The sequence below is a fragment of the Schistocerca serialis genome, chromosome 12, assembly GCF_023864345.2.
Source record: "Schistocerca serialis cubense isolate TAMUIC-IGC-003099 chromosome 12, iqSchSeri2.2, whole genome shotgun sequence".
In the NCBI taxonomy this organism is placed as follows: Eukaryota; Metazoa; Arthropoda; class Insecta; order Orthoptera; family Acrididae; genus Schistocerca; species Schistocerca serialis.
The window spans coordinates 204,833,353-204,846,565 of NC_064649.1; the positions used below are offsets into that span (position 1 = coordinate 204,833,353).

Genomic DNA, 13,213 nt, shown 5'->3' on the forward strand with positions numbered 1-13,213 from the left:
CAAAGAAATTGCTATTCGTCACGTATTATATACTAGTTACTTATTTTAATCTTTGTTCGACATTTATCGTCTGTGGCGGTTTCATTACTCGCCGACGCAGATATTCTCAGAAATAAATAATAAAAAAAATACATAATTTTATACAATAACACAATATGATACATATAATTTTCTCGTTACTACATAATATGTTGTTTTTGTTTCTTACTAGACGTTACAATGCCCCCTGGCAGCAATTGACTAACGTTGAGAATGTTCGGCAATATGCTGCCACTAACGTCTGTTTGGTTATTGTCTGTTACCTTGGTTGGAACATTCACTTTAAACTTTTTAGTTCTTTTACACTGTAGGTTTAATTACACTTTTTTATACTGTTCTTACACTTTGCGAGGTGACCATAAACCTAGTCCCAGGGTCATTACATTTATCTGGCTCCCCCATTCGGGCTACGTGCGATCAGAAAACCTGGGAAAACTGCGCCGGAGCCATGGTCATCTCGTCTGGTTTGTTTTAATACCCAGTTTGATCACAAAAGGTTCAGATTCTATCCAATGTTCACATATAACAAAGGCTATTTGTGAGAGCGTGTTAAACCTTTAGTCTCTTTGTTACCCATATAATATTTGTGTTTTGGATTGTAATGAAAGTCACTTATTACACATTTTTACAGTAGTATCATGAATCGTCCTTGCATTTACTCGCGACAATTGGTTTAAAATGTCTAGCATTCATGCGAGTATACTTCATTAACATGACGAAAACATATTATATCTATATATCACTGAACCAATGAATACTTTGGGTCCGTATTGAATAACTCAAGAAAAAAAAAACAAATGTTTGTCACGTCATTTCGTGTCCACTAAACCCTATTCATGTTAGTGCATTAAACACATATTTGGTAGTTCATTTGAATGACAACAATGTTGTACGGAGCTGGCGGCGCGAAGCAATTGTTGAGTCGCGTGGTCTGGAACGCCGCGTGCCGACGGCCGCTGGGTTCGACGACCTGCTCTCAGTAACAGCGACGTCGTGCTGACGTGGCGCCCAAGCAGTCGCGAACCGCGGCGAACCATTCGCCGATGTCGGTGAGTGGCAGTGGTTTACCGCGACCGGCTGGCTGGCGGCACGGCACTCGTCTCGGCTTCTCCACATGGCTCCCCGTTGTAGCGCATGAAACAAACATTCCACAACGGTGTACTGCCTTTAAGGACACAGATTACTAGCTGTGGAAGAAGATGCAACTTGTTAAAAGCGATTATTGTTCAGTAAGCCGTCGCTTCACTGGTATGCACAGGATGGTTTGGCGTGATAACAGGTTTCTTGTGGCATTGTGACACTGGTATTCAAGGTTCGTCACACGCACATTGTACTACACATTTTCACTCACTCCACGGTTGGTACACTGCCAGAGCGTCTTTCAACACGTGAAAATGTTTCGTAACACACATACTACATGTCCCCGCCGGGCTAGGTTCGTTTAACTCGACTCCGAACGGATCAATAACTACTGTTTTTATACACTGTCTATTGTTCGTTGAGCACTGCACTAGGACAGTCTGTCACTCAACACTAGACTTATCGACGTATATATTGGTGCAGATACAACAGTCATTTTCTGTCCCTGCTACACACAATATTCCGTCCTTTCCTCCATTGTTTATGCACACAGTTTATTTTTTCATACCTTTTAACTGTTCTTCGCATACTCACTCTCATCTACATGGCGTCTATTTGTTTTTACCTTATCACAACACACTTTTCATATTGTTACTAGGCGTATATAGCCCTTTTGTGAAATTTTTTAATTTTCTTATCAGTATAGCTTGCCTGGTTATCACCCATCTATCAAACAGATTTTACCATGTGCATGACAGCTTGACTTGGGCATATTGATCAATAAATACTTCATTTAGCACTAGCATTATTTTTAATGATTTTTCCTATATGACTACAGTGTAGGTTCCACATTGGTTGACTTAATTCGCGTATCGCGTAATGAATATTCAAGGGCGTGTACCAAGTACACAGGCTTCAATTGAAGCATTGTTATATACAAAGCGGATTTTCCACGGAACGGGCTTGTTTTTTGATTAGCTTATGCTCCAGTGTCGTTCTCATATCACTACTGGCAGCAAACATCACATAATTGTTGCATATTACAGAGTCCATGTTTGGCTAGACAAGACTCTCTCTCTCAGGGTTCCTTATCCTAATACAATTACAACAGTTACCTTACTATATTAGATTGCATCATTAATTGCACTTACATACTACACATAGAAAATGGTTCAAGAAATTAATCCTTTGTATAATGATTCAAGAAATTAATCCTCACTTTATCAACAAGAAGATTGTTCGTTGCTTAATGAGCCTGTAATTTTTAAATGGCCCTAATTGTTTGTAAACAAAATCTTTCCTGTGTAAGCTATTGCCTACTTTCTGAATCCACTTCCTCCAAGTTTCATTACACACAAATTTCTTTCTTAATACTAACATACTTATATTCTAAAACACAATTAAAATCTTCTTACAACTATTACTCTTTACATCAGACATGTCACTGAATAAATAACTTTACATCTTTACGTGGATATAGTCCTTTTATTTTCCCCGTCTGGGGATGTGCTAACATATAGCTATATTCGTGTGCCAACATCTTCCGAATCTCTTTAGCCACTACCTCCCTCCTCGACCAAGGGATGGAGTAAGTTGCGCGACAGTATGTTTTGTGGGGCGTCACCTCTATGTGATAGTGGTACCCTTTGACTATTCCTGGTCGGTCGGTAAATACCATAGTGTATTCCGATAGCAGCTGCGTCAACTGTTGCTTTTGTTTACCGCTTAAACCTTCAGATTCCTGCACTTTGGTTTGAAATGCCTCAACATTTGTTCAAAATTTCGATCCTCTAAATTCGGGTAATAGAGGTCTGCTGCATGTGACAAATCATCAAGGTGTAGTACACAAGGGTTCCTACCCTTGATATTGATTCGATTACAACACGGCACAAGTACCTCCTTCGATTTCATCATAGATAACTCAATCCTCCTACCCCTATTAACTATGCTTAATTTCCCCAAGGAGAGGTCGATCAATGCGTCCCTCTCACGGAGAAAATCTACTCCCAGAATGCAGGCCACCTTCAATCCTTTAACAACGAGGAACGAGCTCACTATGGCTTCGCCCTCCTTACAAATCTCCATCTGCACCTGGTACTTAACTGATTGGCTCTGTGCACCAATGGCTCCAGACACCTTACAATTATTAACCGGGAAAGTCGGAATGCTATGTCCTTTTCCCAGTGCCTTAAATAACTCCATACTCATTACACTTACTGAGGCACCTGTGTCGATGATTATATTCACTGCAACATCATTGATTTTCGCTTCGATAATAGCTTGCACATTTTCGTTATTATCTTTCTTACATTCGTGTGGTTCGTTCAGTAGATCTTTATCCATACTGACACCATCGTTGTATCGCAGCATACGTACCCCAGGTATATTATTATCACTCGTGTTGCTCTCACTCCATCCCTCGGCCATCGATGGAGAGCATATCGAGGCCGATTCTAGTTTGTTGGATTAGTTGCTTGTGAAGTACTTGGAAGGCTATTGTCCGCGACCTCCACTATATGTACACTCTGATTTGTCGGCCGCCACGGCTGCGCAATAGGCGCGTTTTACGGCGGTGGTCTATTGTTGTCATACCGGTCATTACCCTGTCGCTCTGGGCTTCTTCGCTGATTTTGCTGCCAATTTCGATTACTATCACTATAATTGCTCTGCCACTGACCTTGCGCATTTTTCCAGCGGTTGGTCCCTGACATTCCAGATTCGTACCGGTCGTCAAATCGACGCCTTTTGTTATAAGTTGTTTGTCCATACCCGTTCTGGCCTCTACCATTACTACCATTTTGCGAATGTTCTTGCCGCTTGTTACCACCCCCACCATTTCCATGGTTGTGGTTTTGTGCACTACTATTTCTGTCATGTTTACATCCTGACCCACTATTCCGCGAGTGATCACACGCTGATTTTGCGTCTTCCTGTATCAAGTCTATAGAATCTAGAACAGACAGGAAGTTTTCCATATCGCTTTCTGGTACGTGTATTAATTTCTCTTTGATATGAATGGGTAAATGTGATTTTAGTAGTCTTATTATGTCTCTTGGTGATATAGGCTCGTCCCAGTAGCGTGTTTTGTTTATATATTTTTCAAAATACCGTCTCAAATTCCCAAGACGGGGTGAGTACGGTTCGGGATTATATGCTTCTTTTCTTAGCCGCTCTTGTATACAAGGCGACCAGTATTTCGACAGAAACGCCCTTTCGAACTGTTCATATGTCATGCAGCTGTCTGCTACTTCCGTAGCCCACAACGCTGCATCACCCTGAATGTATGACATTACGTATTGAATTTTCTGTGTTTCGTTCCACACACTGGGCAAGATATTTTTAAAGCTTTTTATGAATACTACTGGGTGTACTGATTTCCGTTCAGTAGTAAACGTTTGAAATTGTCTATTTTTGATTAAACTTTCTTCCACTAATATTTTTGAACTACATGGTTTTGCTCCTTGGACATATGCTGTGTGCTCCGAACCGAAGCTACAGCTCTTCGCATTATCGACTACAGATTCCCCATTGTTGTATCGCGTATAAGTTTGTGCGTTGCCAAAACCATGGGCTGTTGGCGACAGAGGTTCCTGTTCCAAATGTTTTCTGCTTTGTGCTAAACCCTTCTCCAGGTCGGATATCCGTTTGTTCATATTCACTTGCCACTGCGGAATATCCTCACTGAGTATTTGTTTGATGGTTTGCACGTCGTTCTGTACCTGACTATTCACTGCGGTACTGAACGATTCGGATCCTCTATTTGCTATGGCTGCTTGTACTTTGGAATTAATGTTCTTGTCAATCTCACACTCCTTCACTTCTAGCCATGAGTTGAATTCTGTTTCAATTTTAGTTGCTTGTTCGTTCCACTTCTGCTCTAGAAGCTGCGTGGAATCTATTTCTAGCTTTTCTACTCGATTGGCTAATACACCTATTTCGTCTACCCTGTTAGTGTTTGCTACTTGCAGGTTGTTGACCTGTTCAGTCAGCTCCTGCACGGCCTTAGGTATCGACTCATAATTCTGTTTCATATCTGCAATCTCTTTTTTCATGTTTTCTAACGATTGCACAAGTTGCTGGTCCCGCTCAGCTTGCCGGCGATCTCGCTCAGCTTGCTGGCGGTCTCGCTCGACTTGCTGTAGCGCAAATTCTGTCTGGTAATTCAGCACGCGCTCTAATATAGCCTGAAGCGAATACCCACCAGGCAGATTACCACTCTCTGGTTCCTGCTTTTCTGGTGGTGGTACAACTTCTTTCTCTACATCCCCTTGAGGACTAGTGGGCGGTGGCACCACTTCCTGTGCCCCTGCCCCCACATTCTCACATGTTATATCCTCAAAGAGAGTACTAGTACTACTTGAGGTACCCGGTTCCACATTTCCTGCACTAACTAATTGTTGTTCCTCAGTATCCATATTGCTCGGACGTTGACTACGCAACTTAACCATATTCATAAATTGCTTACTAAACCACAAAGTCTGACAGTTTTGCCCCTTGCACACAAAATACGTTAATTTATCTACACTAACTGCACACTAAAAATTACTATCTACCATCAACTTTGTCCTGTCACAAACACTAACATCAAACTACGCACAATATGCACACCACTAGCGAAATGAGATCACTTCACTGGAGCTCGACTTCTACAAACAGGACAACTACACTGTAGTCTTACCTTTAGTTTATCTTATCTCGGGGTTCGGCTGCCCCCGGATTACGTAGTCGTTACAGCTTCTCAGTACTATCAGGATCGTCTTCTCAGACTCGTTTGCAGTAGTACGTTTTGTCATGAAAGAGTGTTTACACATTCATTAATACATAGCATTGATCATGATATACATACATACATTTATCACTGAATACATATATATCTACACATACATAACAATCAACACTGAAAGAAAAATACATAAAATTTTATATTTGTGGCCACTGCAAATTCGGGCCCCGCGTTTTTGGGCTACAGTTTCGCGTTTTTTATTATCGCATATACGAAAAGAGCCGCGAAATATCTGTTAATAATGCTGTGCTTTGCTTTTCTTTATCATCATTACCCTTTAGCGGAATAAAATGTATATATGGAAGTCTTATTGTTCTGTATCTGGCCTACAATTTAAGGAACGATTTTTCGTAACTGCAACTCATGCCAAGAATCAATATATCTTCCCTACTTCATAGTGATTAAAAGTTGAAATTACTTTTTTATGAGCACTGATGTTACAGTCCGTGTGATCGTTCAAAAACACAAGTTCGCAGTGGATTTTATTTCTCGTTAAAATGCTATTTCATACCACGACTAGCCCAAGAACATGAGACTCTCATTAAAAAATACGTTGTCACTATAAAGTTTGCCAGATCAGAACGGAGCACAGCAAGATTCCTATCAGATTCTGAAGGTACATTAAATTATTTGCACTGTAAATTACATCCTATCAGCAGCCCGCGTCAATCTGCAACACATCATAAAATCTGCTGATCTTCACTGCCAGTCTGGGAGCTAAAAGAAATAATATTATTTTACTATTATTTTACCGCTTCCTTGCGGTATGCTCGACTATATTGTAAGTCGTTTAAATACGCAGCGGCAGCGGCTCTTCGTTCTCCACGCAGCTCAGCACCACAGATAATATTTATATAACTGAAAAATGTCTCAACAGGATGGGATAATATGCAAGCAAGCTTAACAATAAATAATACAAGTTTTCATTTAAACAACTCTATTAAAACCTTTAAATATCTCAGTGATTACAGACCTTTATGAATTCGCACGTAATGGCGTACATTGCTTAGTCTCGACAAAAGAATGCTACACTAGCGTTCGCTACTACGACACAGGATATCTTACTCGTTCGACTCCCAGATGAAGAAGACAATGAAATTGCTATTCGTCACGTATTATATACTAGTTACTTATTTTAATCTTTGTTCGACATTTATCGTCTGTGGCGGTTTCATTACTCGCCGACGCAGATATTCTCAGAAATAAATAATAAAAAAAATACATAATTTTATACAATAACACAATATGATACATATAATTTTCTCGTTACTACATAATATGTTGTTTTTGTTTCTTACTAGACGTTACAACTAGATACATCTAGTGGACCCACTATATCCATTGCACATTTTTCAAATACTGTTTCAGCTGTGTCTGTAATTTCTAAAGGCATCCTTGTTTTCATTTGTGTGTTTTTGTTCTTTTGACATGATGGACACTTCCTAATATAATTTTCAATGTCCCGCTTCATTCCGCGCCACTGCTTGTACGCTTTTATCCTCTCGAATGTCCTATGCATTCCCTGGTGCCCTCCCAAGGGATTATCGTGCATCTCCTTTAATATACTTTCCTTTTCTTCGGGGCTAATTTCCTCATTACTATTTGTCTCTTGGTCTATCTCACCTGACACTTGCGCTTGCCGCACGTTTACGGAACTCTGTTCCGCCTTTTCTTGTGCTACTGAGGTTCTTTCTGCCTCCACATTTCGCTTTAAACTTGTCTCTTCCTTTCCTTCCTGCCTTATCCGGCTTAACGCGTCCGCATTACTGTTTAGCCTTCCTGGCTTATATACTACCTCGTAGTCGCACTCTTCGAGCTTCAGTCTCCACTTTAGGAGCCTCGAACTCGGATCCTTCACACTAAATATCCATGTTAGTGGCTTATGGTCTGTCACCACTGTGAATTTTCGCCCATACACTTATGGTCTAAACTGTTTTACCGCGTACACTATAGCCAACAACTCTTTTTCCGTTGTACTATAGTTCAGTTCTGCTTTGTTCAGTGGTCTGGATGCATATGCAATCGGCAAGTCTTCGCCAATCTTTTTCCCTTGCGATAACACGGCTCCCAACGCTGCGTTACTCGCATCCGTTGTGATTATAAACGGTTTCGTAAAGTCGGGATACTGAAGTAACGGAGGATTCACTAATTTCTCTTTCAGTTCCTCGAACGCATTCTTCTGTCGTTCTCCCCATTGGTATTCTACTCCTTTCTTTAAGAGTTCATGGAGAGGTTTCGCAATTTTGCTGAAATTTGCAATGAAACGTCGATAGTAACCTATCAATCCTAGAAACCCTTTTAGTTCTTTTGTTGTTCTCGGCTGTGGGAAGAACTTCACCTTCTCCACCTTTGCCATATCCGGTGATATTCCCTTGTCCGTGATACAATGACCTAGGAAGATTACCTCCTTCCTCAGAAATTCACACTTGTCCGGTTGCAACTTCAAATTGTGCTCTCGCAACCTGTCAAATATTTCCCGGAGTTTTTCGTTATGCTTCTGCAGGTTTTTCCCATAACATACTATGTCGTCCAAATAGACAAAACATTTAACACCTTGTAAACCTGCCAATACTGTGTTCATTAGTCTCTGGAAACATCCTGGGGCTCCTTTCAGTCCCATCGGCATTCTTTTGTATTCGTAATGCTGATAGTTTGAGCTGAATGCCGTTTTCTCTCTGTCCTTCTCGTCCGTCAATATTTGATGGTACCCGCTTGCAAGGTCAAGCGTCGAGAAGTACTTGGCTTGCCCTAATTGATCCAGGATATCGGAGATATTCGGCAGTGGAAGTGCATCGCCTACCGTGATGTCATTTAATTGTCGGTAGTCCACTACTATTCTCCACTTCTGCTTGCCACTTGCATCCAACTTCTTTGGAACTAACAGTAACGGTGCGTTCCATGCGCTCTTGCTTTCGACAATTATGTCATCCTTCAGCATTTGTTCTATCTGCTCTCTTAGCACTTCCTTTTGCGCTTCAGGGATCCTGTACGGTCTAGCGTTCACTACCTTCCCCGCGTGTTCCGGTGCAATCGGTATTCTATGTTTCACTGCAGAAGTATAGGACAGTTTGTCCCCCGGTAGATGAAATACATCTCCGTACTCCGTGCAGACCTCTGCTAGAGCGCTCTTTTCTTCGACATTCAAATGATCCATTCTGAGTTGCCTTCGCAACACACTAGCACGACTTTCCGTCTTACCTACTGCTTCAGTGCTACATTTTACTTCGCGTACTTTCGCTATTCTTTCTAACTCTTCCGTTACTAATCTGACATTTTCTAGTCTAACTCTGTCCTCTGACACGTTTAATGCACGTACTATGCATTTCCCATTTCGCACTTTTACTAATGACTCAGGTACATGTACCCCTTGTGCAATCTCCTGCCTCGGTATGACCATTTCTCTTTCGATTCCCCGTGGTACCTTTCCGTCCACTTCCAACAACATTATTCTTTCTTCCCGGGGCCCTATCTCCCCGGCTATTTCTGAATCTGCTTCTATCTCTTGTCCCTTTGGTTCTTCCTCTACTACTAAGGGTATATCTCGCCCTTTTAGTCTTATTACTTTACCCGCATAGTCCAGCTTGACTCTATGCTGTGTTAAGAAATTTCTCCCTATCAATCCGTCGTACGGAATGTCTAGACCTCTACCGTACACGTGAAATTTCTGTCTCACCTTTTCAGATCCGTCTATACTTAAGTTTATTTGTACCGTGCCTATTGTGCTAACGGCTTCACTCGTTACACCTTTTAACCGAAGCTTTTCTGTTTCATTGATTCCCAGCCTACTCTTTACCGGAATGCTCGTCCTCTTTAACAAACACAATTGTGCTCCTGTGTCTATTAGCAACTTTAAGTACTTCTTTAGTTCTACGCAGTACAACATTACCACGTCGTTTTCTGTTGCACAGTCGATTACCCTCACTATGGGTTTACCTATTGCAACAAGGCCCGACTGCGCGGCCTTGCCGCCTCTTAGTTTCCCTGTACTACCTTTCCTGTTTTGCTCGATACTGGCACCCTGCCATTTCTCCAGGCGTGCCAGGGCCCTTCGTGGCAGTCTTTCGCGTAGTGGCCCTGCCGCTTACACTTAAAGCATGCAACATCTTTTACTCTTGTGCACGGAACTCCGCAGTTCCCTGGTAAATTACACTGTGGACATCTCCACTCTCGTAACCCTCCATCGGTTTCTCTATCATTCCCTCTGAATTCCCTTACATCTATCGGGTGAACTTTCGTTAACCGCACCCAGCATTCCATGTCTGTGTGTCCCGGCCTGTCACACCCATAGCAAAAGTTTGTAAATTCTTTACCTGTCATGGCTCGTACTCTATGCTCTGGCCTGCTTTTCCTACACTTGCTCGCTATGTGACCTCTCAGCCCACAATTGAAACATCTCAACTCTTTACTTTCTCTCATGTTTTTTACAGCTTCCTTATTTCGAGTGTACGTTATCCTCGGGGCTAGTCCCCGCTCTCTCATGGACAATATCGCACTCTCCTCCTGCAGTGCCAACTCCACTGCTGCTGCCAACGTGATTTCATCGCCTCTACTTCTCACTATTGTTTGTATTCTGTCATTACTTAAACCCTGTATAAAACACGCTCTTCCTAAGGAGTCAACTAGTTCTATTGCACCTTTCAAGTTTTCTCTGGCCGTAACTCTGTTTACCGCTTCGCGAAAGTCTCCCTGCATTTCATCAATTCTGCTTGCCCACATTGCTATCGGTTCCCCTTGTCCCTGTCTGGCTTGGAAAATTTTACATGCGTAGTAGTCTATAGTACGCTTACTGGCATAATTTTCTTCTAAAACGTGATTCACCTCTTGCCACGTACCTGTGCGTTCACGCACCTGCAATCTCGACCTGGCCTCACCGGTTATCTTTGCTTTCACGAACTTCAATAACGTTTCGTGTTCCTCAGGCTTTACTAATTCAAAAGCTGCATCTACATTTTCGATAAATTCTCTTAAATCCTTCTTGTTCCCTTCGAACACTTTCGACACAATACATAGGGCCTCTTTCACTGACATCTTACCACTAGTGGAGGATGACGCAACTTCATTAGTTAGGGGCATCTTAACTAAGTTAACACTTTACACAACAAAATACAATATTCTTAATACAGTTTTACAATTACCGCTTCTTTTGTGGTGCGCCGTCTGCACTCTTGGCTCGCGTCGTCCTGCGCTGCTTCGCGCTCTCCTTGTGCCCGCGCTGTCCCGCGCTGCTCCGCGCTCTCTTTGTGCCCGCGCTGTCCCGCGCTGCCCCGCGCTGTGTCTGCGCCCGCGCTGTCCCGCGCTGCTGCGATGCGCCGGCCGCCGCTCTGCTGGGCTGTGCCGACCCCGTCGCTCTCCTCGGTTGCCGCTGCTACGGCTGCTGCCGCTTCTGCTGCTGCTCGGCCCGGACCCCCGGACTCGAACGCTGGCTGTTTAGGCACCTCTGTGCCTCGTCGCTCCGCGTCGCGCTGCCGCTGTCCTGCGTCGCCCTGCACCCGCGAGGACTACCTTTCTGGACTCTGACGTACTGGTGCTACTAATGCTGAAAGTTGCGAGTCGCCACAACTTCCTGCCAATTGCCACAGTCGCTGTAGCAAAATCTAATGTCTCTGCCTCCTATTTGCCTATGCGCCTTCGTGATAACCCCACACCTGGCACCAAAAAGTTTTTATTTATGTCGCGTCCCAAGCGTGGGTACTGCGAGGGATTGAGCGACACGGTTCGTGGATGGGATTTTAGCCGGTTGACCGTAATGAGAGGGAGACTTTTGATCTGGCTAAGATGTAATAATCCCTGGTTTTCACAAGGCTAGGAAGGTGATAGAAATTAAAGTCGTGATAACTTTAACAAATTGCAGTTTATTCTAAGTGAATACAAATCGCCCTATCTGACGGTGGTTGCACTCACAGGAAGGCCAAGTCTAATACAGAGACGGTGACTGACTCCACCGTTCCGACTGCCTACTAGAAGGTCTGCAACGTTTCTTAACACCCTACGTTAGAGTCCCGCGGCTACGCCCTGACGCTCTCCAGCGACTATCTCCGGCTGCCTGCCTACAGCCCGTTCCCCAGCCCAAGTTGGCTGCTGCTATCTAACTCTTCGCCCTCACCACACAAAACTTAGCTGCCCAGAGCGGCGTGCTCTCGGGTTTCGTTAACGTTTCCCCTCCGACCCCGCCAGCGCTTGGCCTGACGTAGCGTCGAAGGCAACGTGCCCTTATTTGGTAGCGTTAAAACATTGTTGTTGCTATTGTTCTTCAGAGGCTGAGTGGAGGGGCAGAGGCGCCTCTCCCTATATGGCCACGCACTGCGTCCTGAGCCCTTCATTGGCTCCTCGTGATGTAGTGCGGTCCCCACCAAGGGCCCTCTTTGTTTCTCTCTCCACTCCCAGACCTCTCTCTCTAGCCAGGAATGCTTACTGTTGATATTCTTAATTGAATGCTTATCATGAGTCCCTGCACAGACCCTCGTTTGTATCTACCGGCTGTTTACTTTCTTATCAAAGCACCCAGCTGCCCTGCAGCTCGAGTGCCGCCACGGCTGGCCCTTCTGCCACGGCTGGCGTCCCACGCTACAATTTTAACTTCGTCCCACGTACTATTCTTAAGGTACTGCAATTAGACTTGGCTTGTTCCTGCGGTTACAACAAATAGACCCTTGGATTCAAATCCCCTGGTGGACGATGAAATGAATCGCGACGCATTTTGTGTGTTCCATCGTCATTAAGAGGCTCTGAACGTTACAATTAACTGTAAGTTTCGCGTCGGATTCGAAATACTGGACTCACAGGAGAACGACCATAAGGTGCCAGAGGTAGCAATAGAACCTTTGAGACAAGACGGCTTGAGGACGATTTATTGAATCGCGACGGAGTTTGTGTGTTCCATCGTCAGTAAGAGGCTCTGAACGTTACAATTAACTGTAAGTTTTGCGTCGGATTCGGAAAACTATACTCACAGGCGAACGACCATAAGGTGCCCGAGGCAGCAATAGACCCTTGGAGACAAGGCATCTGGAGGACGATGTATTGAATCGCGAAGCAATTTGTGTGTTCCACGGCATTAAGAGGCTCAGAACGTTACAATTAACTGTCACTTTAGCGTCGGATTCGAAAAACTAGACTCACAGGAGAACGACCATAAGGTTCCCGAGATAGCAATAGACCCTTGGAGACAAGCCGGCTGGAGGACGATGTATTGAATCGCGACGCAATTTGTGTGTTCCATCGTCATTAAGAGGTTCTGTACGTTACAATTAAATGTCAGTCTTGCGTCGGATTCGGAAAACTAGACTCACAGGAGAACCACCATGAGATGAC

General features: G+C 43.6%; 1 protein-coding gene across 1 annotated transcript; it reads right to left on the bottom strand.

The window, feature by feature from the left end:
• Nucleotides 1-9,874: 9,874 nt before the first annotated feature.
• LOC126428037 (uncharacterized) lies at nucleotides 9,875-10,930 on the bottom strand. The gene has a single exon (XM_050089914.1). It carries the CDS (start codon nucleotides 10,928-10,930, stop codon nucleotides 9,875-9,877), a length of 1,056 nt encoding a protein of 351 aa, XP_049945871.1.
• Between the last annotated feature and the right edge of the window lie 2,283 nt (nucleotides 10,931-13,213).